The sequence below is a fragment of the Sceloporus undulatus genome, chromosome 5 (genome assembly GCF_019175285.1).
Source record: "Sceloporus undulatus isolate JIND9_A2432 ecotype Alabama chromosome 5, SceUnd_v1.1, whole genome shotgun sequence".
NCBI classification, from domain to species: Eukaryota; Metazoa; Chordata; class Lepidosauria; order Squamata; family Phrynosomatidae; genus Sceloporus; species Sceloporus undulatus.
In genome coordinates, this window is record NC_056526.1 from 57727385 (window position 1) to 57754954 (window position 27570).

Genomic DNA, 27570 nt, shown 5'->3' on the forward strand with positions numbered 1-27570 from the left:
TACTATCATAAACCACACCATGATTTTTATCAGGATGCAAAGAAACTTTATGACAAATACTACTATCCCAATAGTCATATGGGTTGCTGTTTTATTCAATTACAGTCTGCCCTCTCCATACACAGGGGATCCATTCCGGAACCACCACCACCCGCGTATGGGGAAAACAGCGTATGCTCAAGCCCCATAGAAAATAATGGGGCACATGCTCGTGGCGGTACAGATACGTGCCCCATTACTTCTGCCAGGGCTTACCTTCAGCGTAAGCTCAAAGCCATGGAAGGCAAGCCCACCTATGGGGAAGGCTGACTTTACTAAATTTAAGAGCTAAAAATACACAATGACTTGATTGTACAGCGTTATGCTCAACACATAATACATATATATGTGTGTGTAGACCTCTGTGCATCGTTCAAAAGCACATGTTACAATACCAAGCAGATATGATTTGGGGTATGTCTGAACAGAACTATTGTATCGGAGAACACTGATCAAATACCATTATTAGTCCCTATTAAAGTATTCCAATTGAATCACTGGTTCATATAAGTGTTACCTTAATTAACTCATTGATTCAATGGGTCTACTTTAACTGGGATTAGCATTTGGAGAAGGAGCCCTGGTGCCGCAGTGGCTAAATGCCTGTACTGAAACCACTCACTCACAAACCATAAGGTTGCGAGTTCAATACCAGCCCAGGGGCTCAAGTTTGACTCAGGCTTGCATCCTTCTGAGGTCACTTTAATGAGTACCCAGCTTGATGGGGGCAATGAGCTTACACTTTGTAAACCACTTAGAGAGTGCTTAAATGCAATGATAAGCGGTATAGAAATGTACTTGCTATTGATTTATTTATATCCTTCCTTTCTCCATGTTCAGGACACAAAGTGGATTAAGGGAATTATATATGCTGCTTTTTAAGGTAGAAAGTCAAGCTACAAATTAATAAAATAAAAACAGCACAATAAAATATTAGCATTTATAATACAAAACTGTGTCACAAACAAAAGAATATGACTATTTAGTTTGGTTTTATTAACCCAGAATTGTCGATAAATGCTATATAGGTGTCTCATATACCTCTTTTCTTACTAGCCTACTTGCTAGAACAGTTGGCAAAGCTAAATGCATATTTGGGTCCAGTCCTGATGACTGGAACATAGCTTTGGTGCAGTTTCCGGACTCTTAGGACACATGCATCACTTAAACAGCATACCTCCAAAGTGTCCCGAAGCAGCTTTATTTTGGCCTGTCTGTATGGGGCCTATCTGGGGTGGTTTTCACGGCTGAGGAGGGAGCTGAATTCTGATCTCCACAGCTGTAGTCCAATGCTCAAACCACTACAAGATAGTGGCTCTACTATATTAATTACATTTTTAAAACATTGATCTGCAGATCTTAGGTGAAAAGTGGAAAATAAATAATTTTTAAATACAGTATAACACAACAAGGAAAGGCAGAAAGCTTGACACTCAGCTAGCATGACATGGCATATTGCAAGGCTGAATGAATCTATAGAGAAATTATCAGCTATTGGTTCTAAACACAGAATACAAAGCAAGAATTAAATCCACATTTACGCCATAAATACCTATGATTGAGCTCAAAGCACCACCTTTAATCAAAACACACTAACTGCAAGTACAAAAAGGTAATTTGCACTGTAAAAAAACAAACCAGATTAAGCAAATTGAATACACACAGACTTTGTATCCATGGGGGGAGGGGGATCTGTTCCCGACCCTGCTGAGGATAAGAAAAATACAGGATCTCAAGTCCCACTGTCCCTAATGGTGGCATAATGTATGCACAGCTGCTGCCACATGCACACACAACCATCTGGGGAAACTGGGCTTGCTGTCCGCGGATGCTCAAATCCACAGATGGCAAGATCCCACTGTTTCTGTACTCTGACTGTGAATGAACTACTAAAACCTGTATTCTAAATTGGGAGAATTAAGTGATTGATGTTGAAAGTAATATTCATTAAAGAGGCATCCTTTCAAACTATTACACTCTACCTCTTCCTCCTATACACTGACAAGGCCTGAACTCAAGAAATCTTGAGTATTATTAAGACAGTTAAACAATAGTGGGTGACTATAATAACGTGGGGTTCTCTTTTATGCCACACTTCAAATGTGTTTTTATATAGTATTAAAAAGACAATGAAAGCAGCTTTTGTCTTGTAAAGTAATTATTAAACTAAAAGCTGCATTTTCAAAATCTGTGATTGTTCAATGGTGCATTAAAAGCATCTTGTGAAGTAGCTATATATTACCTTCAGCATATGTAGAGCAGTACATTAGCAAATGCTTCCTTCATTTAAATACTTTCTGATGTCTTCTATTCTACAAAAATGCAGTACACTAATAGCACCACTATTACTCCTTTTTACAACAATCCAAATTGTTTTAGACTGGTGAGGATCATTAGTTATAGAGTGGATAAGGGTGTACAAGTTAAAACATGATGCAGACAAGAGAGAGGTGCTTCTGGTCAGTCTAAAGGCAGATTAAGGCCTATATACCAGAATCAACCTAGAAATGCTGGATCTCGCTACAGATCAGTAACATGCTATTTGGATTACACCTGGTCTTCCAGATCCACAGGTTTTGCATCCATGGTTTCAACCATCCATGGTTTGAATATATATATTTTTTAAAAATCCCCAAAGGAAAACTTTGTATGAGACCTGATTTTGGGATCCACAGAAAAAAGCCTACAATATTGTAACACACTTACATGGGACTGTCTTTGAAGAGTGCTCATAAACTTCAGCCGGCCCAAAGAGTTACACCAGATTATTAGGTGGGGCTGGCTAATACAATTCACCTGTTGCAACAGTAGTAATGGCCGCTGGTGTGTTTTTTGGCACAATTCAAAGTGCTGGTTATTACCTACAAAGTATGATAGACTGTATACTCCACTATGAAGTACAATATAGACTGTATCTCAAAATTCTAGATTTTGGGACCTTAAAAAGCACATCTGGTGGAAACACTGAAGAGGGCATTTGTGGTGGCTAGTCCTAGGGTCTGAGACTCTTTTTAGAGAAGCTAGACGGCTGCCCTCCTGGTTATCCTTCCACAGGCAAATTCCACAGAATTTTGAAATACAGTGTTTCAGTAGCTTTCTGGGGAATGATTGCTCATGGGGAAAAGGGCTTTCAATATCATTCTGTATTGTTTATATCTTTTTTCTGTTTTAATGGGCATGGTTTCAATTGCTTTTAATTCTATTAATAGCTTAATTATATTTTTAAATTTAATAATGATAAATGAGAGGAAGAGGAAGGCCCACAAGAAGCCTAGTATAGGTGTGAGTAGGGTTGCCATTAGTCCGGACCTCCAAATCGGGACAAATGTAGGACAAAATTTTCAAATGTAGGACCTTTTGGGGGGGTTTCCTACATTTGAAAAAGAGCCTCTCTGAGGGGAGGATTCCTTCTCCGCCTGGGCTCCGTTGCAAGCAGCCCAGGCAGAGAAGGAATCCACCCCCAGGGAGGCTTTCTTTCCCCCCTGGGCTCCGTTTTTGACAACGGAGCCCAGGGGGGAAAGAATCCTCTCTGAGGGGAAGATTCCTTCTCCACTTGGGCTCCATTCTCACCAAGGACGGAGCCCAGGCGGAGAAGGAATCCTCCCCTCAGGGAGGCTTTTTTTCCCCGCCTGGGCTCCGTTTTTGCTGGCGGAGCTCAGGTGGGGAAAGAAGTCTGACCTCGGCAGGCGAGGCTTCTTTCCCTCCCTCGGCTCCAGCGGAGCCAAAGTGGGGAGGGAAGCATCCCTGCCAAAGGAGAGAGGCCTACAAAGGCCTCTCTCTCTTTTCCCCGCCACCGCTGTTGCACACTTTGCAACAAAGCCCGGGGGTGGGGCCAATCCGGGGCGGGACCGTGTGGACCCGCCCAAAACCGAGAAAGTCCCGCCCACAGGCGAGATATGGCAAGCCTAGGTGTGAGACACTTGTCACATTGTCTATGTTGTATCATTGTCTGTGCAGTAGTTTACTGCTGCTTTACTGCATTTTATTGTGTTAGTGTTACTATCATTAGTTAAGTTGAGCACCACAAGGTGGAAAAACAGAACAGAAATATAATAAAATGGTAGCGCAAGACCACAACTCCATTATCTCCATGCTCCTTCCATTTTCCAGGAACACACACAGCCTCCCTTTTTAGAGTTAATTATTGCCCAGCGTTATTATTTATTTAATCTGTATTCCACCTTTATCCCAATGTAGAACTCAAAGTGGCTCACAATTTAAGTTAAGCATAATATAGTTTAAAAAATAGATAGCGCACATATAAAAGACAATTAAACAATGATATTAAAAACATTAGTTTAAGAATTTTTAAAAGGCAGTTAAAATATGCTACTATTAATAAAAATACAATAGAAACCAATCAAAAGACCTTCTGCAATGGTGTGAGTAAACAGAAAGGTCTTCAATTGCCTGTAGAAAGAGATTTCCCATTGAAGGGAACACCACAGTCTTGGAACAGCTCTCTGTCACGTTCTCACCAAATGTGCCTTTGATAGTGCCGAGACTGACAGAAAGCCCTCCTTTAAACTCAGCCATGCTCATATTGGGAGATATGGTCTTTCGGATAGTCTGGATCCAAGATGCATAGGGTCTTACAGGTCATACCCAGTACTTTGAACTGTTTCCATTTATAATCCATATAATCCACCCCGCACACTGAAGTCCTCAAATAAAAACTTACTGCAGCCAGCAGTTACCCAGAGGACCTTCTCTTCAGCCGCTCTCAAATTATGGAATAGCCTGCCGGATGAGATTCAAAATACTATTAGCCTTGATTGCTTTAAAAAGGCATTCAAGACATATCTCTTCCGGCAGGCCTTTCCAGATTAAGATCCTTACATTCATTCAATTGAATATTGCTCTAACTGCCTCTCCCCTGTTTTAATAATTGTTTTAACAACTGTCTAGTACTTTAATTGTATTTTATTGTGGATGGAAGGGTTAGGGAGGGTTTGGGATATAAGGAAACTAGCAGTTATTGTATTTTATGGATTTTTAATATAAGACGCTTCGGTTGTTTGGAGAAGCGGGATACAAATAAATTATTATTATTATTATTATTATTATTATTATTATTATTATTGACCTGCAATCAGTGGATCTGATCACCATGTCTCATGTTATTCAATGGTACCATGAGCGCATGGATGCGCTAACATGGATGCACCTATATCACTACCCATTGAATATGGCACACAACTGTCCATGTTTTTTCGCATCCACACCCCCCCCCCCGCCCTGGAATTGAACCCACAGATGGGAAGGGTCCACTGTATTTCAGTCATAATGTTAATGCTAACTTTAGTTTGCTTTAAGCAAAGCTTAATTTGAGTTTGAAGCCAGAAGTATGATTAATTGAAAGCAATGGAAAGGGAAAGAAAGGAAAATATGACATTCAATAGGGGAGGAAGATGCTTTTGAATGACTACACTCCCAATTCCTAATTCAAGGTTAGGAAATGTGAAGTGCTTCATCTATAATGGGCCAAAAATGCAAAATATTGTACACAAAGATAGACAGTCTAGTTCTTATAAGATAAAAGAAAGCAGGATAAGTTTTTTAATAAAAAAACTAATAAAATATATGATAAATCTAGCTCCATATTAATGGAAGAGCCAACAACGTCAAGAGAAATGACATGAAATGAAACTTTCAGACAGTGCTTCCAACAAACCAGTACTTATTTTTGCATTTCTGGACTGATCCACAATCAAATGGACCATGCTTTCAGCACCCCAGCCAACAGAACAAGACAAGAATCCATATTCCCTCACTCCAGCTCTTCATGATCATAAATTCTATCTTTCCCTCACTAATCTTACTGGGAGATTCTATACTGGTGCATTAAGAATTGCAGGAAACTCATATATTCTTACACAGAACAAAGAAAGGACTCATACAGCACCTCTGAGATTGAAAGAAGCCTGCAGCATAAGCTTTCATAGAGATATAGAGGAAAGTGGCATCTGATGTAACCTTCTATCAAATTCTTTCTCTCAGTCTAGAATTCCTTTCTATCTTTTTTATGCAGATACAGACTAACACAGCTATGCCTTACTTATGCAGAATAAACCTTCATGTATGAACTATGAAACATGCATTAATGTGCATACTTTTTTACGGTAAACACACACGCAAGACTGTCATGATGGAGACACAATGTTTCCAGCTATATTTTTTGTTACAGTTTTTAGTGAGTATGAGCTGGTCTTTTAAAATAAAATCTTGAGAGTGAATGGCAAACCTCAAGGAAATAATGTCAGTATTAAAACATTTTTGTTAACATGATTAAATATAATAAGTATTGCTTTGGGTTCTAATCATCAGTAAAAGAAAAGTTTTTTTATTACAACCATTAAAAAGCACATATGGAGTAAAATGCCCATTTGTGTTATGTTAACTCTATGATATCTGAAATTTCATCCTATATTTACTTTAAAAATAAGTCGCAGCGTGTCCAACTAATGTTCTCCCCCCACCAAAATATGCTTTGTATTGGAAGCATTACTTTTGTTTGATCTCTAAACTTTACTGAAGTCTGCATCTTTAAGCAGGTACCAAAACTTATTTTTATGATCAAGCTACCCCATTTTCTGCATCACAACTAGAAGCAACAAAAGCACTAAAATGCCTCAAGGCCTACATTTTATTTCTAAGTAGCAAGGATTGGATGAAATTCAAATCAAATACTGAAATTTACATTTACTGATACTTGCTGAGAGGAAAGATATTATAGTACATGGCTAAAAAAACATCCCTAAAGAGGAATTACTGCAATATATCAGACAATAGAACTTCTCTGGGCTTAGTTCACAGGTTAATAGAGGCATGTTACAGACTGCCAAAATAAAGCTGCTTCGGGTCTCTTTGGAGGTATGTTGTTTAAATGATGCATACACCCTAAGAATCCGGAAGCTGCACCAAAGCTGCACTCCCGTGCTTAGGACTGGAGTGTGGCTTTGGCGCGACCTCCGGACTCTTAGGACCCATGCATCATTTAAACAGCATACCTCCAAAGAGACCTGAAGCAGCTTTATTTTGGCAGTCTGTAACAGGCCAGAATTTGCTTTGCAAGCCCTTTCAAACAGAATTTAAAATTAAAATTACAGGTCAGCTGGTTGCAATCCCAGATTTACTATGGATCAAGTCTGGCTGAACACACTCGTTCCTTCATTCATGCAAACAGGCACAGACTAAGAAAAAGTCTAGTAGAACAGTCAGTGCATTTGTTGTTATAGTTGTTGCATCTTCCACTGCGTTTACATGGAGGGCGACTTTTAAAAAATACAATTAGAACGGGGGAGTCCGCCGCCTGTAGAGGATTTATATTTTTCAAACTCTGTATTTTAATAAGACTCAGTTCCTAGATAGAAATATCAATGGTGCAGTTGTGTTTTTAGTATTCGTGTATATGTTCTCAAGAAACTATGGGTTTTGGGGGCTATGTGTCCGTGTTATAGAAGGATTTATTCCTGACATTTCGCTGGCATCTGTGGCTGGCATCTTCAGAGAATATGAAGATGAAGACGAATTTCTCTGAAGATGCCAGCCAGATGCCAGCGAAATGTCAGGTATAAATCCTTCTAGAACATGGCCGCATAGCCTGAAAAACACATAAAAAACTATGGATGCCAGCCACGAAAGCCTTCAACATCACATTGTTTTCAAGAATGTTTACTTGAAAGTAGGCCCCAGTTAAGCTTATTTTGTTGTTGACATTGTGTATCTTCCAAGTGGCTTCCCACTTATTGAAACCCTAACAGGTGACTCCAGGGTTTTCTGGGCAAGATTTGTTCAGAGGGGGTTTGCCATTGCTTTCTCCCAAGGCTGAGAGAATGACTTGCCCAAGAAACACAGAAGGTGCCAGATTTTGGCGGGAAGAGGCAACAAACCCAAGGGCACCTTTCAGAGGAATACAGTGGACTAAGGAGAGCAAGAGTGGTGTAGTGGTTTAAGTGTTAGGCTGTGACTCTGGAGAGCTGGGTTTGAATTCCCACTTGGCCATAAATAATATGTTTTATAAAAACCCACTGGGTGACCTTGGGTGAGTCACACTCTCTCAGCTCAAAATTAAGGTCGTGGTAAATCTTGTCTGAAGAAACCTTGCCAAGAAAACCCCATGACAGATTTGCCTCAGGGTTGCCGTAAGTCAGAAAGGGCTTGAAGGTACACAGCAACAATAACAACAAATTGACTGACTACTCTCCTAGGTGAAGTCGAAGGCTTTCACGCCAGCATCCATTTTTTGGTGGGTTTTTCGGGGATGTACTAAAACAAATAACTGTATTTGCCCATAGAGAAACCATACTTGCCAAAAGAGAATCACTGAAGAATACTTGCCCATAGAGGAGAACAGGTGAATACTTGCCCATAGAGGATTATTGGGCATGTTTTCTATGTTTCCCTATGGGCAAAACCTAATGTATCCCTATGGGCAAGCATTCCCCAATATTTATTATCATTATTATTATTGTTTTCTTATATCCCGCCTACCTCCCAATATAGGGACTCAAGGCGATATTTCCCTGTGGGCAAGTGCTCCCCAATGTCCTCCTATGGGCAAGTATCCCCCAATACAATATTTCCCAAAGAGCAAGTATTCTCCAATGATTCTCTATTAAGGCAAGCACTGTCATTTGTTTTACTACATCCCGTTTTTTCGGGCTACGTGGCTGTGTCCTAGAAGAGTTTATTTCTGAGGTTTCGCCAGCATCTGCCGCTGGCATCTTTAGAGGAAGCCTACTCTCCTAGGCTTTTTCTTTTAGGCACGCTATTGTAGTACTGATCAGGCAGGACTGAGGCTGTTTCTGTCATGGTTTGACAAGACAGGTACTGCCACTGACATTGTTGTTGTTGTTGTCTCAGGTGAAGCAGCTGAGGTTGGTAACTAAGCTCAGACCAAAGCTATATTGTCTCATGTAGCACAAGCACCATAATTGGATCTATGGGGGAGAAAGGAGGACTGCCTCTTTTCCTCCTTTATGTGAAAATGGCAAACGTTTGCCCTTATCGTTAATCCCCATCAACACTGGATCCAGTGATTCTTCCAAGAGTTTATCACCAATCAAATGATCAAGTTCTGTTTAGAAGAGGCCTCCATGTGCCAGTGGGCTGGTCTGTTTGTATTGAAAACCTTCCTCCTGACTAATACAGAGGCTGAGGCTGCCCCTGGCCTTGTGCCAAACTGTATTGTATCTAGACGGGCATCAGCTGAGAAAGCAGCCGCTTTGAGGAGCTTGCGGACTGTCCTGACATGATTTTTACATTCAACTGTTTTATGAGGGACCTTACCGACGTACAGTCAACCATTGAGAGCATTGATATAGTTGAAGCCACCCTGAACGACAAGGAGGGTGCTGCTTATGACCGCTTAAGCATCACATCGGCTCTTTCATCAGCATATATATATATATATATATATACATACATATATGTGCCTCTCCTCCACCTTGAGCATAAATGGGAGAAGCAACCAGGCCTGATACTGAGCCGTCTATGTATAAGGTTTGTAGTTCTGGCATTAGAAGGAACAAGGAGACGAGAGAAGAGGGGCTGAAGCCAGCCGCCTTGAGCCAGGCCGAGGCCATCCAGGGCGGGGCCGAAAGCACTGAAGGAGGGGAACGATGGGCCCGGAGAGGCCTCCGACTCGGGCGCTGCCTCTCACCTGAAGTCCTTGTCGCTGGACGTCATTTTCTCCAGCAGGTTGGAGATGTGGTACGAGGCGCTGGCCATGATGTCGAAGGGGGTCCCGCTGAGGGCCGCGTCCCGACGGCTCCACGTCGCCCAGGGCTGAGGAGGAAGAAGGAGGAGGAGGAGGAGAAGAAGGGAAGCGGGGAAACCGGGCGGACCCTCGTCAGGGCTGGCGGCGACTCCGCCTTGTCCGTAGCCTGAGGCGGGGCTGGGACGCAAGCGAGGCGAGGGTCACGGCCGAAGGGAGGCCAAGAGCATCGCCGTCAACGGGGGGGAGGAGGAGGAGGAAACAACGGCCTGCCTCTGCCTTCGCCGCCACACTGCCCCGTCTGCTGCCTCGCGCTCGGCCTTTGGGGGCTGGGAAGGTGGGCGGGAGGACGGAAGGAAGGAAGGAAGGGCGGGGTCAAAGTTCAAGGAGGCCCTCCTCTTTCTCGCGCGAATCTCGTACTGACGTCGCTGGCTTACGTAGCTTCCCATTGGCTCCCCGCCGCTTGGGCCGGCGTGACGTCATGACGCACGAGCGTGCGCGAAGAGAGACGGTTGGTGAAGCCAGGAAGGGGAGGGGGAAGGGGAGGAGGAAAAGAATCCTCGCTCGAAAAGGGAGGGAGGAAAAAGGAAACGGCTCTCCTTCCCGGCATGCACTTCTTTCAGGCGATTGGGGTGGGAGGAGGGAAGAGCGGCCCTCGCGAGGCATCATGGGAAAGAGGGAAGGCGTGACGCAGGGCTATGTGTGTGAGGGATGGGAATAAAGGGCTTTGAGAGCCAGCCCTGTCTACCCTCATTCCTCCATGTTTGCGGCTTTGAGTAATACGTCCTCTCTAGGAATATCTGGGTTGTCCTCCAGCGCAACTCTATGGTCAACTTTAACCAAATGTTGCACTGAAAGACCTAGAGATTCTTCCTAGAGAGAATGCTCCACTAGGCATTTGTAGCTCCTCCAGTTCCGCTCTATGGTCAGTGACTGTAGGGCATTAACCACAGAGTTGCGCTGGAGGACCTAGAGATTCCTAGAGAGGTGTCCTCTCACGTTAAAAACATTGTGTTTTTGTTATTTGTGTGTGTGTGTGTGGGGGGGTGCCCTCTAACCCTAGCGAATGTGGAGGGATGAGTGTATAGCACATAGGGTTAATGGGAGGGAGAACCACTGTGTAGTTTGAGTGTTAGTCATGGAAACCCACTGGGTGACCTTGGACGAGTCGCACTCTCTCAGCCTCAGAGGAAGGCGAAGGCAGACCCCTTCTGAACAAATCTTGCTAAGAAATCCCTATGATAGGATCAGTTTAAGTTGGAGTAAGGCATGTAACAAGTAGCATAACACACATGGTTAATGGGAGGGAGAACTAGTCTGGTGTAGTCTGAGTGTTAGATTCAGTCATGAAAATCCACCGGGTGACCTTGGGTGGTCACACTCTCTCAGCCTCAGAGGAAGGCAAAGGCAAAAACCCTCTCCAAGAAGGCTTCTTGATAGCATTACCACTAGTTGGAAACAAGTTGAAGCCATCTAACAACAACAAGAAGAGAGTCAACATAAGATGGAAACGAATTGAAGGCAGACAAGTGGCCATGTTCTAGAAGAGTTTATTCCTGATGTTTTGCCTGCATCTGTGGCTGGCATCTTCAGAGAATGCTGGCATGGAAGAGAGTGGGGTATATATATGTGTGTAGGGAGGAGTAATCTCCATGTTAACCTGTGTATTGTTCTGTTGTTGAATGGCAAGGCCTCAGGGTGGGAGGATATGCAAAGAAGATTAATGTCTTCTTAATTGGTGATCATTGTCTGTTGGGAAAACCCCTGGCCCTGGCTGTTTTTCATTTGCATTTTGCTGGGTTTGCATTTTAGTGTTTTTCAGGACTGGTAGCCAAACTGTGCTAACTTTACGCGCTTCTTCTTTCCTGTTGAGGTTGTCTTGCTGTCTATGGATTTCAATGACTTCCCTGTGCATTCTGACCTGATAATTGGTGGCATAGTCCAGAATTTCAGTGTTTTCAAATAACATTTTATGCCCAGGATGGTTTGTAACATGTTCTGCTACTGCTGATTTTTCTGGCTGACCCAGTCTGCAGTGTAAATTAATTGGATCATGTTAACCTGGAACTCAGTAGGGTTACTGTCCTTCATGCATCAGGGTTTTGCAGCCATTTGTTTCCCTATACAGTATGAGCATAGCCATATACTCTCTCTCTCTCACTCACACGCACACACACATACACTCACTGATTCTTCTGTATAGAGAAATTATATTTTTAAAAATGTTAATATGAGAAAGGACTCATGAGGAGCAGCTGTCACAACTGCAGGGTAACTGAAATTAAGTAATGCATACCCTTTTGTGTTTTTCCTTTTGGATTTATTTTACCTTATCCCAGCCATTCATTTATTTATACCCCGCCCTTCAGCCTAATGACTATCAGAGCGGCTTACAATTATTATTTTTAATTAGACGGTTCCCAGGCTTACAATCTAAAAGACACAACACAAAAGGAGAAGGGAATGGTGGTGGGAAAGGGGATGAGGTCCATTGGTTATTCTCTCCCTCTGAGGACTGGACCAAGGCAGATGGACTGGAGAGAAGGCTCTTCTTCAGGATAGCCCTCACAGGCTGGAAGACGACAGTTATGGAGGGAGGATCCTCTTCCTTCAGGCTAGCCCTGAGGGAGCTGGGCCTGCCTGGTCACAAAAACAAAAGACAAATATAGTTACTGAGCAGACTACAACTGTTTATTTTCAGGATATGAAAGTGAGATGCTTTTGTTTAGTAGGTTGAGTTTAAATATTCATATTTAAGAAATGAGCAATTCGTATACATAAAGAAGTAGCCGTCATCTCAGTATATCTGATTTAAGCTATTGATTCAGGCTATCATAGATTGTTTATTAGACTGTTTATTAGAAACTAAACCAGCAATCGTATATCCACTTGACATAAATCCAATTGAAAATTGAGTTATGTCTGAGTTACACATATATAGGCGGTGTACAAAGGATATGCAAAGGGTAAGTAAATGGAACAGCTGCAAGTCTCAACAGTTCTAGTCAGCGTAGTTAATGATGAGGCATGCTGGGGGTTGCATTCCAACAATTCTTTGAGAGCTATCCTTTACCCACCCCTTCACTGAATTATTGTTTACGAGAAATATAGTATTTACTATTTCTCATAATAACTTTTTAAAAATCTTATGTCTTTATCCAACTTGCTCCTGGACTGCTTTTAGTGACGGTGCAGTTTGTTTCAGCGTAAAGAGAAGTATATGACTATGATAATATAATAGTATTCTGGAATAAGCACCATTGAAATAATTTCTCAGTACACCTATAAATGTTATCTGTCATTCAAAAACTTTTTGCCCTTGGTTTTATATTTCTTGCGGTAGGGAGCTGTAAACTTTTATCACTGACCACAGTGCTCCTTAAGCTTTTTTACCATATATAAATAGATCTGCTTTACAGTGTTTCTTCTTCAGTCAGTCATACATTCACTGTTATGTACTGTATCTTTAACAGACTCTTGTGTTTATGTTTTCCCAGTTTCATTAAGGTTGTATTTTTCAGCAGTGGTTTCCAACCTTTTCTGTGCCCCAAAGCCCCTGGGAAATATTTGGTTAATGTTTATTAATATAAAATATTGTAAACTGTAAAATTCTCTTTTTTCAATTAAATAAACAATGGCCCCATACAGACTGCCAAAATAAAGCTGCTTTGGGTCACTTTGGAGGTATGCTGTTTAAATGATACATGCGTCCTAAGAGACTGGAAGCTGCGCCAAAGCTGTGCACCAATCCTTAGGACTAGATCGTGGCTTTGGGGCAGCTACCTTACTTTTAGGACACATGCAACATTTAAACAGCATACCTCCAAAGTGACCCGAAGCAGCTTTATTTTGGCCTGTCTGTATGGGGCCAATGAGACTACTGTCTATGTAATTCAACCACCTATTACCACTTAAGGCACTCAAGGACATAAACTGCTCTTGATGTACCCCGGAAATTGCATCCAGCATCCCTTGGGGTATGGGCACCCCATGTTGGGAACCCCTGCCCTAAAGGCACCAGATTCTAAGTTCTAAGAAAACTCTATGGAATTCATGGGGTCACCATAAGTCACCATGACTTAAAGGCACAAATACACATATTAAAGAACAATGAAGTGGGTGTTCCCAGCAGACAGTGGATCATTAACTAAATAGACGCCCAGAGGCCTTGCCATTCAACAACAGAACAATACACAGATCAACATGCAAATTGCTTCCTCTCAACCAACAGTATGTATACCTTATTCTCTGAAGATGCCAGCCATTGCTGTTGGCAAAACATCAGGAAAAAAACCTCTTCTAGAACACTGACTCAGAGCCCGAAAAACTCACAAAAACAAGTGAAAATGGCACATTCACTAGACTCTGTAAAGTAGTCTCTGGATTACACACTTACATTTAACAAGATGGATGTGAGTTATGTGAAGGAAAGAGGATTCTGTGGCGCATTACAGACCGCCCCTTAGGGGTGGCCTGTAGGCACACCTTTCCCTGCCGGATCGGGGCCTCAGTGGCCAGAGCGGCAGCCGCTGAAGCCCCAATCCGCCGCTTTCTGGGCTGCGGGGAAGCGGCTTCAAACCCCAAGGACATCCCGCGGCGGCGGGGAGAAGGAGAAGGGCCGATGGGCTCCTTTGATCCGCTGGGTGCAGCTGTCTGAAGGCTGCGCCCAGCGGACCAAACCAGGAAGGAGCTCCGAAACGGAGCTCCTTCTGGGGTCACGAAAAGAGCACCCTAGGCGCCCTGCCACGACCCCAATATGTCACAACCGCGCCGCCTCATTTGGAGGCGGCTGTGTGGAACGGCCGCCACCATTTTGTGCGCGCAGAGCGCGCACTAGGGTTAGGGCGGTGCAGAAGCACCGCCCCGTCTTAACCCTAGTACGCGCTCTGCACGTACTTTTTAGCCCGTCTGTAACGGGCCAAAGGCAGCAGGTGAGGCAGGAATGGCTGGAGAGTAAAAGGTTGGGCTGCCTGTGATTTCAACCATCTGCAATCCTACAAAGTGCCCTCAAATAGTGCAATGTAGTTTGTTGCTCTCTGACAGAGATGGCTAAATGTCTCATGAAACTACAGTTGCCAGAAATCATTTCCAACTTATGTTGACCTTGACAGTGAACCTATTACAGGGTTTTCTGGAGCTGAGAGTATATGACTTGCCCAAGTTAACCCAGTGGGCTTCCATGGCAGAGTGGGAAATTGAACCCTGATCAGAGTCATAGTCCAATGCTCAGACAACAACACCACACTCATAAGAATGGAGCTAGGAGCAAAGTATAACACAAGGAAACAGTTGTATGGGTTAATAATGAGGAGGAGCCATACAACTTTGGAAAGCAAAAGGTAGTACTTCTAACGCTGCACCACTGGTCAGCCTTGGTTATTGTCAGTTTAGCAGAATGGCAGCCTCTCCTCCATTTACCCATCTGTAGCCACCAGGCTCCAAGTAGTACGTTCATTTGAGTCAGAACTTTAAATGTCCTTCAGCCAAAACTTTTGAAGCTCCAACTGAAAAGTCCAAAAAAGAAGTGCATTTCCTCCAGGCTCTTGAACCTCCATTTGCTTCTCAGGGAACGTTATCAGTCCCTTGCTGTCCAAATGAGATTTCAAGCAGCTGGGCTAATAGGATGCTTCCAAAGTAGTTTTTTTGTGGTGTAATCACACTATGTCCTTCATGGAAGTTTAGAGGAAGTCAGTCCAGTGATTTTGCCTGTAGTCCTGGTAGTGCAATGGGTAAATGCCTGTACTGGAGCCACAAGGTTGTGAGTTAGATCCCAGCAGGGCTCCAAGGTCTACTCAGCCTTTCGTAGGTTGCTAAAACGAGTACCCAGTTTGTTGAGGGCAATTAGCTTACACATTATAAATCGCTTAAGGAGGTATGGAAATGTACATGCTATTGCTTGATACACACACACACACACACACACACACACTGGAAGCAGCCATAACTTCAAAACACAAAAGCTTGACTTTGGATAGGGAGTCATAAGGTAAGAACATGTGCTGCTTCATGAAGAATTTATAAATGGTGCAAGTGGTGTGTAATATAACAAAGTATTATGGTGGACCTGTATAATGAGGTGAGAGAAGTGATTTATAGGTACTGTATACAGAATTTAAATTAATTAAAATTTCCCTACCCAGATAAACCTTTCACAGGAAACTACAAGTGATTGAATACTGGAATTAAAAGTGGATGTAAAGAAAATCTGAAATCATTTATTTGACTTACATTAGACTGTTTAAATAAAATAATCTTAAAACTGTGCAATAAAGTGTGAACTAAACATGGTGTAACATTGCTTTTTTAGAAAAAAAGGAAGATGGCTTATTTCAGTCTCCACTATTCAGAATTCTTCAGGTACATAACGGACACTTCAGAATTAAGCATTTTAACATCCCTTTGTGCTACATCTCAGGAATGGACCACTACATTCATCTCACCCGAAGCCCCTGTTTATAGATGGAATAATTCTATTGATGGGGTGGTTAATTGGATCAACCCATTAATTTCAATGGGAGAGTTAGGTTTAAAATAGGGGCTATATCATGTAGGGAAGCCTTATTTTAATTTTTATTTGCATGCCTGTTCTGCTTTCCAGTTTCTAAATTCTGGTTTCTAAAAAATAATCACTTTCTGGCCACAAACAGCCCCAAGGAGGAGGCATTGCATTTAGGGGACAGATCACATATAGCCAGAGAATTCTGGGGGTTTGTCTTGCCATTTTAGGGACAAGAAATTTATTAAGCCTAAAAGAAAGTTTGAGGCTCTCAAGTACTGGAAGAAATGTAGTCTGCAAAATGGCAAACAGCATGATGTGAGGGAAGATTAAAATACATTGTATGAGGAGGTGCTGAAAAGGTTTCGGCCTGACCAAAAAAGGAGTGACACAGAGCCATGAAACTTACATACTATTACATGTATTCACCCTGACATTTCATGCACTTGGCACATTATTTCCTAATTTTCTATAATCATAAAATAAACAAATAAACTGATATCTGGTCACTGAAATACAGCTCATCTACAGTATTTCCTTCCATTCAAACTTGGCTTGGAAATAGGAAATATTCAGATGGAGCAAATATTCAGATGGAGTAGGGTGGATGATCTATGCACTTGAACCCCAAATTCTTCAAAACATCCATTGTTTTGTCAGTCTTGTGAGCAGGTGCATTGTCTTGCAAAAGGGGAATGTCCTTCTGCAGCTTCCCTTGCCATTTTATCTTCAGTGCCTCCTTGAATCAACACAGCAAGTTAAAGTAGTATTCTGCATTAACTATTTGGCCCTTCTGAAGGTAGTAATCAAAATACCTTCTTTATCCCAAAGAACTGGAGCCATTACCTCTTCTGCTGACCTTTGAGTTTTCAGTTTCTTTTACCAACTGCCACCACTGCAAAAGACAGTTGTTTGATCACTGGATCCTAATGATATAACAATGTTTCATCAACAGTTCCAAATCATTTAAAAAAAAATTAGATCACTCAAAATGTTTCAAAATGAACTTGGCGGTATCCATTTGATTTTATTTCTGGTCAAGATTCTGATATTTTGGCACCTTCTTGGCTGACAACTGTTCATGAATTATAAACTGAATGTATTCCCAGGTTATCTCTAGTGTGTCAGCAGTAGATTTGTTGATTTGCCAAAATCAGGTCATGAACATGCTCAGCAATTTCAGAATCTGACATTGTTGAAGGATCCCTAGACCTTGATGCATCTTTGGTCTCAAAAACACACTGAAAGTTGGCACACCACTTCTTCACAATTGAGCATGATGGGCACTTGTCACTCAGTGTCTGCATTGAAGAGATGAAGCACATGGCTGGTAAAGAGCAGAAAGAGGCTGCTCTGGCCACAATCGGGCTGGGACCATGGCGATTTCATGGCTCATTTCCAAAGTGGGCTGCCGCTGTAGCCCCAAATTCATGCCACCAGGAACCAGATTAAATCCACTCCTTTTTGCTATGGTTCTTTGGATGGTAGCGGGGCACTGGTATGGCTTCCAGCCACTTTGGAGGTGTGCGTCATTTGAACACCATGCCTCCAAAGTAGCCAGAAGTCACTTTATTTGGTCCATGTGTTTCAGGCCATAGACTCATGATTTCCTTTGGAGTTTTCTTCTGCAGGAATAGAAACTTCATGTCAACCTGAAGTTCAGCACTTGAAAATTCCACTCTTTTCACTGAGCTGCCTTGAATTTCATTTTGAGGAAAAGACAGGATGTAAATCCAACAAATAAAAATAAATAAATCGACATGGTTCTATCAATTATCTAAAAAAAATCTGAAATTAGAGCTACAAGCCTGCAAATTGGCAGTTTAGAATTTAAAAAATAAACCACACTTTCAAGTGACAATGACAAAATTGTGCTGAGATTTTGGGAAGGGGGCTGGACTAAGAACCTTTCAGCACTCCCATGTACTCAACGTAAGTGCCTGTTGCTGTATCTACAGTCCCTCTTTCTTCCTGACCAGGTAATTTAAGCTTTTCCTTGCCTATTTGTAAGGGGGGGCTGCCAACCAATAGTATCCCTCCCCAAAAGATTGAGGGCTTCTGTTTACTATTTGGGCATTGGCCTGTGGGGTTCTTTTTTGTCCCACATGCTATTTAACGTGTAAATGAATTTACTGGGAGAGGTTTCTGTAATTTGGGGGTTCAGTATCATTAGTTTGCTGATGACACCCACCTCTATCTCTCCTTTCCACCACAATCCAAGAAATTTGGTTTTAAACTGATTGCCTGTCACTGTTAATGGACTGGATGGGGACAGACAAATAGAAGCTTTATGCAGACAAGGCAGAAGTGCTCCTGGTCACTTTCAAAGCAGGTTGGTAATAGAGATTCAACCTGTCTTACATGGAGTCATGTTCCCCCTGAAAAGACAGGTTAATTTGAGTGTACTCCTGTATTCAGCCTCACACCTGAATGTCCAGGTTTCAGCAGAGGCTATGAATGCATTTGCACAATTAAAATAGTTTGCCAACATTATTTGTTCCTAGTTGTGTCTGCCTTCTACACGGTGATGCACTCCTTGGGTACATTCCATTTGGGGCTGTGAGGCTGTCCTTAAAAAAAGTTTAGACATTTCAGTTGGTTACATTTCATGCAACCAGGCTTATGATCTGCCGGAACAGAAGAGGTGACTTTCACCAATTCATCTTCCTGCTGGATCCCTTCTCACAAACCATGAGCCAAAGAATTAGAGCATTCTCCATACCAACTTTCTAGATAGTAATGGGGTTTGCAGAAGGTGGAGGAAATTGGTGAAAATCATCTTTGCCCATCACTTAGAGAGAGCTTTGTTACTGCACAACACTCTTATAGTGATGCTATTCCACTTTTACTGCTCTGGCTGCCTCTTGTTGTATTCTTGGATTTGCAGTTTAGGGATGGGCATTTAGGAATTCTCAGTCAGATGACTTTTAGGCTTCACTGAACAAAAAATCTCGGATATGCCACAGGAGGCAGCCAGAGCTGTAAAAATGGAATAGCAGCACTATACAAGCAGAGTGTGGTGTCTTCCCACTAGTGGGTAAAAAGCTGAAATTAACCCTCTCTCTTTTATAGTTATTGAAACAATTGGCACATTTGGACTTACCAATACACTATAGTTTAGTGCACATGTGTGACCCACAGAGGCCTACCCATTTTCTTTGCTGCTCCTCATTTCTCCTCCAACCTGTTGCCACCATTGCAGCTATGCTGAGGATTAGGTTGCATGGAGTTGACTTTCCTTGCTTGCCTTTTTCTCCAGTACAATAATGCTCCCAACAACTTGCCAGACATCAGTCTTTTCTGGAGTCATGCCTCTGTTCTGTTCCAAGATACTCACTTTTTTGTTTTCCTCTTCCTGATGTCTAAAACCAGATTTTTCTTTGGTACATTCCTGGCATTGTTTTCTAGCTATGACCTTATACTTTGGCATCTTTTTAAATTCTGACCTGGATCTGAAAGTGTTTGGATCTTGACATTGGATGTAGTTTGAGTGCAGAAATACCTAAGCCAGTTTTTAAAATCACCAGTATACATTTAATTAATTAATCAGTTTAATTTTGCATAGTATGTTCATCATCACTCAGTTTTCCTGCTCTTTCTTAACACTGGGATTCTAAACCAGAAGGAAAACCAAAGCCAACTTCATCATTTAATATTACTCCATTAATTTTAGTAGATAGATTTGGCCTATTTGAGGCCAAGTCCAGCACTTCTGATGTGAGCAGTTTTCATAGTTAAATTCACACTGCTATAAATGGCTAAAATGAACTAGCAGAGTCTATCCATCATGCAGGCTCGGTTCTCTTGTGTATCCAGGTTATGCTTATGCAGCACAAGCTGAATAAAAGTGAATACCCCTATGGTTTCTTTCTCATCCCTGGTAAGATGGGAAGCAGAAGTCCTTTGAGCTATAGAATTTTGCCTGAACCATTTTAATTAAGCTAGGGTTATTTGTCAAGGTGTTACATCGTCTTGTCTGTGTTAAGATGAAAATTTATATCTAGCTCTCTGGCCAGTTCAAAGCAAAATCTAGCGGCAAGTGCCATTTCATCCAGCTGCAACCGTTACTGCCAGGTTGTGTCTACATTTGGGATTTCCTGTGGAAGATTTATCTCTTCACAGCAAGGTGGCACTTGCTGGCAGAACCCATGAATTATATGTAGCTCAGCAGTTTCTGGCAGCACGTGCAACTTACCACTGTTATAGCAGTTCAGGGAACTGACAGATAAAAGCAGAAGTACTGGGGGGGGTAGGGACATGGTGGCTCAGCACTTAAGATGCTGACTCTGACACTGCAAGATTGGCAGTTCAAGGCCCAAATACCATGTGATGGAATGAGCTCCCGTCACTAGTCCCAGCTTCTGCCAAATTAGCACTCTGAAAGCATGTAAAAGTGCAAGCAGATAAATAGGTCCCACTTTGGTGGGAAGGTAACAGCGTTCTGTGCAGTCATGCAGGCCACGTGATCATGGAGTTGTCTTTGACAACACTGGCTCTTCAGCTTAGTAATGGAGATGAGCACCACCCCCTACAGTCAGACTTGACTTGACAACCTTGTCAAATGGGAAACCTTTACCTTTACCTTACCGTGGGATTGTCTTTGGAGGGCTGCCACTTAAGGGGATAATGATTGATTGACTTATTTGATTTGGTTTATATATTGCCTTTCCCCATACAGGGTCTGAAAGCAAGGACCCTTTCCTGCAACTTGAAAGAAGAGGGAGGATTGTGTGTACCTTCTATATTTATTTGTAAGCTGCCTCCTAAGGATGTGTTTTCAAAAGAAGATGGGAGATGTTGGGTGTCAGGGAGCAGCTAGCATATACCGGGCATATAGAAAGAGGAGATGATTACACATTAATAGGAGAGGAAAAAATAGGGTGCTGTCCCCTAGTCAAAATAACTGCAAGATTTGTTCAGAGAAGGTTTGCTTTTGCCAGCCTCTGAGATTCAAAGAGTGTAACTTGTCCAAGGTCACCCAGTGGATTTCCATGGCCAAGCAGGAATCCAAATTCTGGTCTCCAGAATCATATCCAGTGTTCAGACCACTAGACCACATGGTTATCTCTTGTTAATCAAAGGTGATTGGAATGCAAATGTAAGAAACAGAGCAGAATCAAAGACAGTAGAAAAATTTGGCCTAGGATCAAGAAATGAAACAGCAATAACTGGGTGAATTTTGGGAGGCCAGCAATTTGTTTATCAGAAACATATTCTTCAAGCAATTTAACAAACAACTGTATACATGAACATCACCTGATGGCCAATATAGAAATCAAATAGGCTACATAATCGAAAGCAGAAGATGGAGAAGCTCCATTCACTCTGGAACAAAAGACCAGGAAAAGATTATAGCACTATGAACTGCTAATATCAAAAATAAGGATAAAACTGAAGAAAAATGTTAAACCAACCATTTTACCAGAATACGGCCTGGAGAACATCCCCAAAGAATTTAAAGATTATGTAAAAATAGATTTACAGTATTAAGTCTAATTGACCAGGAGCCAGAAAAAAATCTGGATTGAAACCCAGAACATTGTCAGGGTAGAATGCAAAAAGACACTATCTGCAGCCAAAAAGAAAGCCACAAACTTCAATGGATGACAAATTAAACTCTTCAAGTAGTTAAGGACAGTAAAAGGTGACAAAAATAGGATCAGAACTCTGTAACTATTCAGTGACTTATGCACAGGGACAAGGAGAATTAGTATAATAATCAATGGTAAGAAATATAAATGATAACAAAAAAGGAAAAGCAAGAGACTTCTTCTACAAGATCAAAAATATATTATTATATTATTATATTTATTTTTATCCTGCTTTTCTCCCAGGACTGGGACCCAAAGAGGCTATTGGGATCCAAATCAAAGAGAAAATTAAACTATGAGTGGGGATGCTGTACAACCAGCGGAGGAATGCATTACATGATCAAGTACAAATAAAAAGCCAATGGAAACAATATACTGAGGAACTATATAAAGGAGATTAAAAGATGACAGATTCACTCGAGGAAGAACCATCTGAAGATGAAACCACCATTTTAGAAAGTGAGGTGGAAATAAGTGCACTAAGAGCACTTGGGAGACATAATTCACCAGGACATAAATAGAGCTGCTTCAAGCTTCAGGGACAGACTCTGCTCTAGTACTAACTAAGGTGATTATCATACCAGTAAAAGTTATGGGAGCATACTGGGATGCTCCTGATACTATTGCGCTAGTGTTCCTAGATTATCAGACAACGTAATCATAATGCTGTTGTTATTACACAAATAAAGAGGAATTCTACAGCCACTTATTAATTACAGGAAAGTCCCCTGAATAAAAAGCAGCTGTAGAATTCCTCTTTATTCACCCGATAATTGTGGGATTATAGTGACATCACATGACGTAGTCTGGTAATCTAGGCGCACTAGTGTGATAGTGACGGGAAAATCCTGGTATGCTCTCATCACTTTCCCTGGTGTGATAATCTAAAATACGTCAACAAATATGAAAAACAAAAGAATGGCCCATTAACTGGAAATGCTCAATATACTTTCCACTTCTCAAGAAAGGGGACACCAGGGATACAAGTAACCATTAAACCATTGCATTAATCTCCCATGCAAGCAAACTGATGCTCAAAATTGTACAAGACTTTTACCATGTATGGAGCAAGAAATGCTAGATATCCAAGCTGGGAAAAACATTATGAACCATGTTGCAAACATATATTGGATAATGGAGAATGCCAAAGAATTTCAGAAGAAAATTAGCTTAAATTATAGTAACGTCTTTGATTGTGTAAATCATGAAAAACCATGGATCACTTTTAAAGAAATGGATGTGCCACAAAGATTCGAGTGTGCTGATATGTAAACTCTATTTAAAACAAGGGGCTAGTGTCAGGACAGAATACACAGAAGCTGAATGGTTTCCCGTTGGCAAGGGGCCCAGACAAGACTACATTTTATTACCTGTTTTAACTTGTTTGCGGAACATATGATATGTAAGGCAGGATTAGACTCAGAGGAAAGAGGCATGGAATTTGGAGGAAGGAACATCAACAATTTAAGATATACAGATGATACTATACTACAAGCAGAAAATAGCAAAGTCTTGGAACAATTATTGCATCTGAAGAAGTAGGTTTAAATCCACGAAAGCTTGTGCAAAAATAAAAAACAGTTATTCTTAAAGGTGCTACTGTATTCTTTTTCCCTTCCTCATTTTTATGAAGAAAGTCAAGAAAAAAAGTGCAAAAGCTGGTTTACATTTGAACATTAAGAAAACAAAAACCATGACCACTAATGACTTACATAACTTTAAAATAGATAATGAAGACATTGAAACAGTGAAATATTTTCCATACATTGGCTCAGTCATTAATCAGAATGGAGACTGCAGTGAAGAAATCAGAAGAAGAATAGAACAGCTATGAAGGAACCAGACAAAATCAGCTATGAAGGAACTAGATAATTTATTTTTTTAAAAATCTGCTTTTCAATTAAAAAAATCTTCCCATAGTAGCTTACAATTGTAAAACAGCATTTTAAAAATATAACAGATACTTCAATTGCTAAATTAATTTGCTAGCATAAAGCAACATTCTATTTCAGATTTATAATATAATGAAACAAATTAAAACTGTTTGTAGTTGAAGACAGAGAGTAGTAGCAGTTTAACCGCCAGCACATCACTTTGACCAAAAGCCAGATGAAAATAAAAAAGGTCTTTAAATCCTGGTTGAAAGGAAATAGGGAAAGAGCCAATTCTACTTCCCTTAGGAGGGAGTTCCACAAATATGCAGAGCTATTTAAGTAGTCCGCCAAATGTCAACATAGATCTCTGTTGCCTCTTTTAGTCAAGCAGTCTGCTTTGACTTCTGTCCCCTGTGGATGTTTCATTGAAGTAATATGACAAGCTCCAGCTCCAAGGAAGGGACTTTCTGAACAATTCTGTGCTTGTAATTCTGTTTCTCAAGTAACATTCCTGCCCACTGTCCCAAAAAAACATAGCAATAATGTAGAAGTGATGTTCAGCTAGCTACTGTTTTAAATGTCTTCCACTCTTCCCACCTCCTCTGCCCCTCAATGCAGTTTTGGTTTTCTGGTCAGCAGGGTAACAGGACTCCTCTAACATCTGCTTCTTGCCCTGTGAAACCAGGAGTATATGGAATAACTGTGGAGAGATTTCTGTCCCAATTCCCAGCAACACGCAGTACAGAATTATTCAACTGGGGTAAAAAAGTCACTGCAGGGCTATTACTTCTTCTTCTTATACTGTACTTCCAAAAAAAAAAGGTAAATTAATTGTTAGGCTTACATAGAATTAACCCAATGTAAAGAAGCCTTCTTAGTATCAAATTTATTTAAATTGGTCTAGTCTAAATAGGACAGCATTGAATGTAACCCTGGGTGGGCAAAGTGCAGTCCTCTAAATGTTAGACTGCACATTCCAGGTGCTGTGGCCAACACTGTACAGCCAGCAGTGGGGAATACTGGGAATTGCAGTGTGAGGGCTATACAGTTCCTACTGATGATTTAGGTCAGTGAGCTAAACTAGGATAGCTCCTCTTTTTCCAAATTTTTCCAAAGCCCATTACATGTGGGCTTGATCTTAGAACCAAAGAATCATAGAGTTGGAAGGGGTCCTATGGACATTCAGGTCCAACTCCCTGCAGGATTTCCAGCTAAAGCATCACCAGCAAGTAGCTGTCCAGCCACTTTTTGAAGAGGTCCAGAGAAGGAGACCCCACCACTTCTCTCGACAATTGTTTCCATTGCCAAACTGCTTTTACTGTGAAGATGTTTCTTCTAATGTTCAGTTGACAACTACTCTCCTGTAACTTCAGACCATTAGACCTGGTCCTATCTTCTGAGGCAGCAGAAAACAGGCCTGCCTCCTCCTCTCTGTGACAGCCCTTGAGGTATTTAAAGAGTTCAGTCATGTCACCGTCTCTCTTCTCTTCACCAAGTTGAACAAGCCTTCAACCTCTCCTTTCACCCTTTTCTCATATGTAATCTTCTTGTAATTTTTTATTATTTTTAATCTGTCTTGTCTGCCTATCTGCCCACCTACTGATATATGTTGCTATTATGGCAATCCTCTTATAGGGCTTTCTTGGCCAGGTTTATTTGGAGGGGGTTTGCCATTAGTCTCCTCTTAAAGAGTATGACTTGCCCAAGATCACCCACTGGGTTTCCATGACTGAGTAGAGATTTGAACCCTGGTCTGACAGCATCCTAATCCAGCACTTAATCCACACTGGCTGTCACATAATGTATATAATATATCACATAGAATTACACAGAACTTCATATAGAGTTACTTTATAGTTGGCAACATAACATTAATGAGCTACGTTTGGCTGAAAAGCCCTTATTAAACCTAGCATCCTCATTCTAGTACAGTAATTTACATTGAGGCAAGTCCTTAATGGGGCTTGCCTCCAAATAAACAGATCTGTGATGAGAGGCTGAAGTAACATAGTCCACTGAAAATCTTGTATTTTCTGATGTAACAGACAAATTTAGCCATTGCAACAAACATCTTAACAAAGTGCATTCTTCTACAATTAAGAGCGTTGTACCTGTCATGTTTGCCAGTGTCTCCCTCTTTTCCCTCATATTTGATGAATTAGTCTGATCTTGTCTGATTTATAACTGTCAAAGATAATTAAAATTTGTTCATGGATTTCAGTTGTTGACACTTGACATAAATTGTAAGCCATAGCAACCAGTCACATTTAACACATTTGTATCCATCTACCCAAGGAACTGAAGTTGCCATGGATGATATTGTCCTGTTTTATCCTTACAAACCCTATGAGCTGAATTAGGTTAAGCAACGGTAATTTCCCAAGTAAGATTTAAAACTCCTTCTCTCCTTCCAGCCACCTTTTTACTGAAGGAAATATTCTGCCCAACATTCATAGATTCATACACGGATACTTAATGTTGTTTAATTTGTTATTTCAGATTATAAAATAATAGTGAGGCCTCCCCAGATGAATATGAACTCCCAGTAACCTTGTATCTATTCATTTGATAATTGCCCTAACTGCCTTTGTCCTGTTTTTAATAATTATTTTAATAACTGTCCAATAATTTAATTGTATTTTATTGTGGATGGGAGGGTTTGGGATATAATCAAGCATTATTGTATTATTGTATTGTATGGATATTTTAAGTGTAAGCCGCTTTGATCATTGGAGAAGTAGGATATAAATAAATGTTGTTATTATTATTATTAAAAATGCTGAGATTTTTAACAGCATGTGGACTATACATTGTATAGAAACTTACATTGTATGCATAAGTCTAGAAATTTTGGTCAAAAATTGATCCAAAAAAGCTGACTTGACTTATCCATGGGTCAATGTAAGTACTGTACTTCAGCTCTTATATGGTGAAAGGCAAGAGTGTAATCCGTCCTAAAGGCATTGACACCTTCTGCTCTCTCATCCATCCAACCTTTAGTGTGAGCACAAACAGTTATGCCTGCTGGGGTTCTGTAAATTCTTTGGCTTTGTTTTTCTTTGTTTCATCCTTTAGATACTTTGTTGCATGCAACTAAATTTTACTCTCAATTTATCCATGAGTCATATCAAAATCTGTAATTTTGTCCCCCAAACCTGCCCTCGACTTATACATGAGATCGATTTATAGTCAATTATATATGGTACTTTCTTTCTTGTATGACTGCCATTTCCCAGGATCACTTAAAAGGGTCTTTTCTGACCATCAATTACCAATATATCTGAGACAACAAACATCTCTCTTTTACTGAACAAATGGACAGTCTTCCAGAACATGGATGACTTGATATTGATCTAGTAACAAAATAAAAAGAGGATACTGGCATATTACCACAAAAGTGTCGAATAGCAGTAACATCTCCCAGTCTGTCAGATCCAAACAGTGCACCTCATAAGTTTCAGCTGAGGAAAGGAGCATAAAAAAAGAATGTGTTACCAGCTATTGTATCCCCTGTATTTTGAATAAATCTTTAAGTCTGACAACAGCCTGTTCCAAAGGGGGCAACTAAAAAGTACTTTTTTCAAAAAATTAAATGATGCTTTTGAATATTTTTCCTTCTGTAATATTCCAAAACATTTTTTATCTCAAAGGCAAGATGGTAATGATGACTGTTGTTATTATTATTATTAAAATTACATTTTCGTCACATAAATTGTAACAGCTGAAGTGTCCAGTTCCTCACCACCTCCCTGTTTTCAGAATGTTTCTGTCCTAATTCCTTCCTTCCTCTTTCTAATACTTCATTTTAATGATTTTAATTTTGTTTAATTCTGCTGGAAAAGTGAAATCCTT

The 27570-nt window shown here is 40.9% G+C and overlaps 1 protein-coding gene across 1 annotated transcript in view; it reads right to left on the reverse strand.

Annotated features, from left to right (window-relative positions):
* Positions 1–10146, reverse strand: part of CAND1 (cullin associated and neddylation dissociated 1) — a 35515-nt gene extending 25369 nt beyond the window's left edge. Inside the window, exon 1 of the mRNA XM_042467318.1 lies at positions 9704–10146. Coding sequence (XP_042323252.1) covers positions 9704–9771 — 68 coding nt within the window. The 5' untranslated portion in view covers positions 9772–10146. The remainder of the gene's footprint in view (positions 1–9703) is intronic.
* Between the last annotated feature and the right edge of the window lie 17424 nt (positions 10147–27570).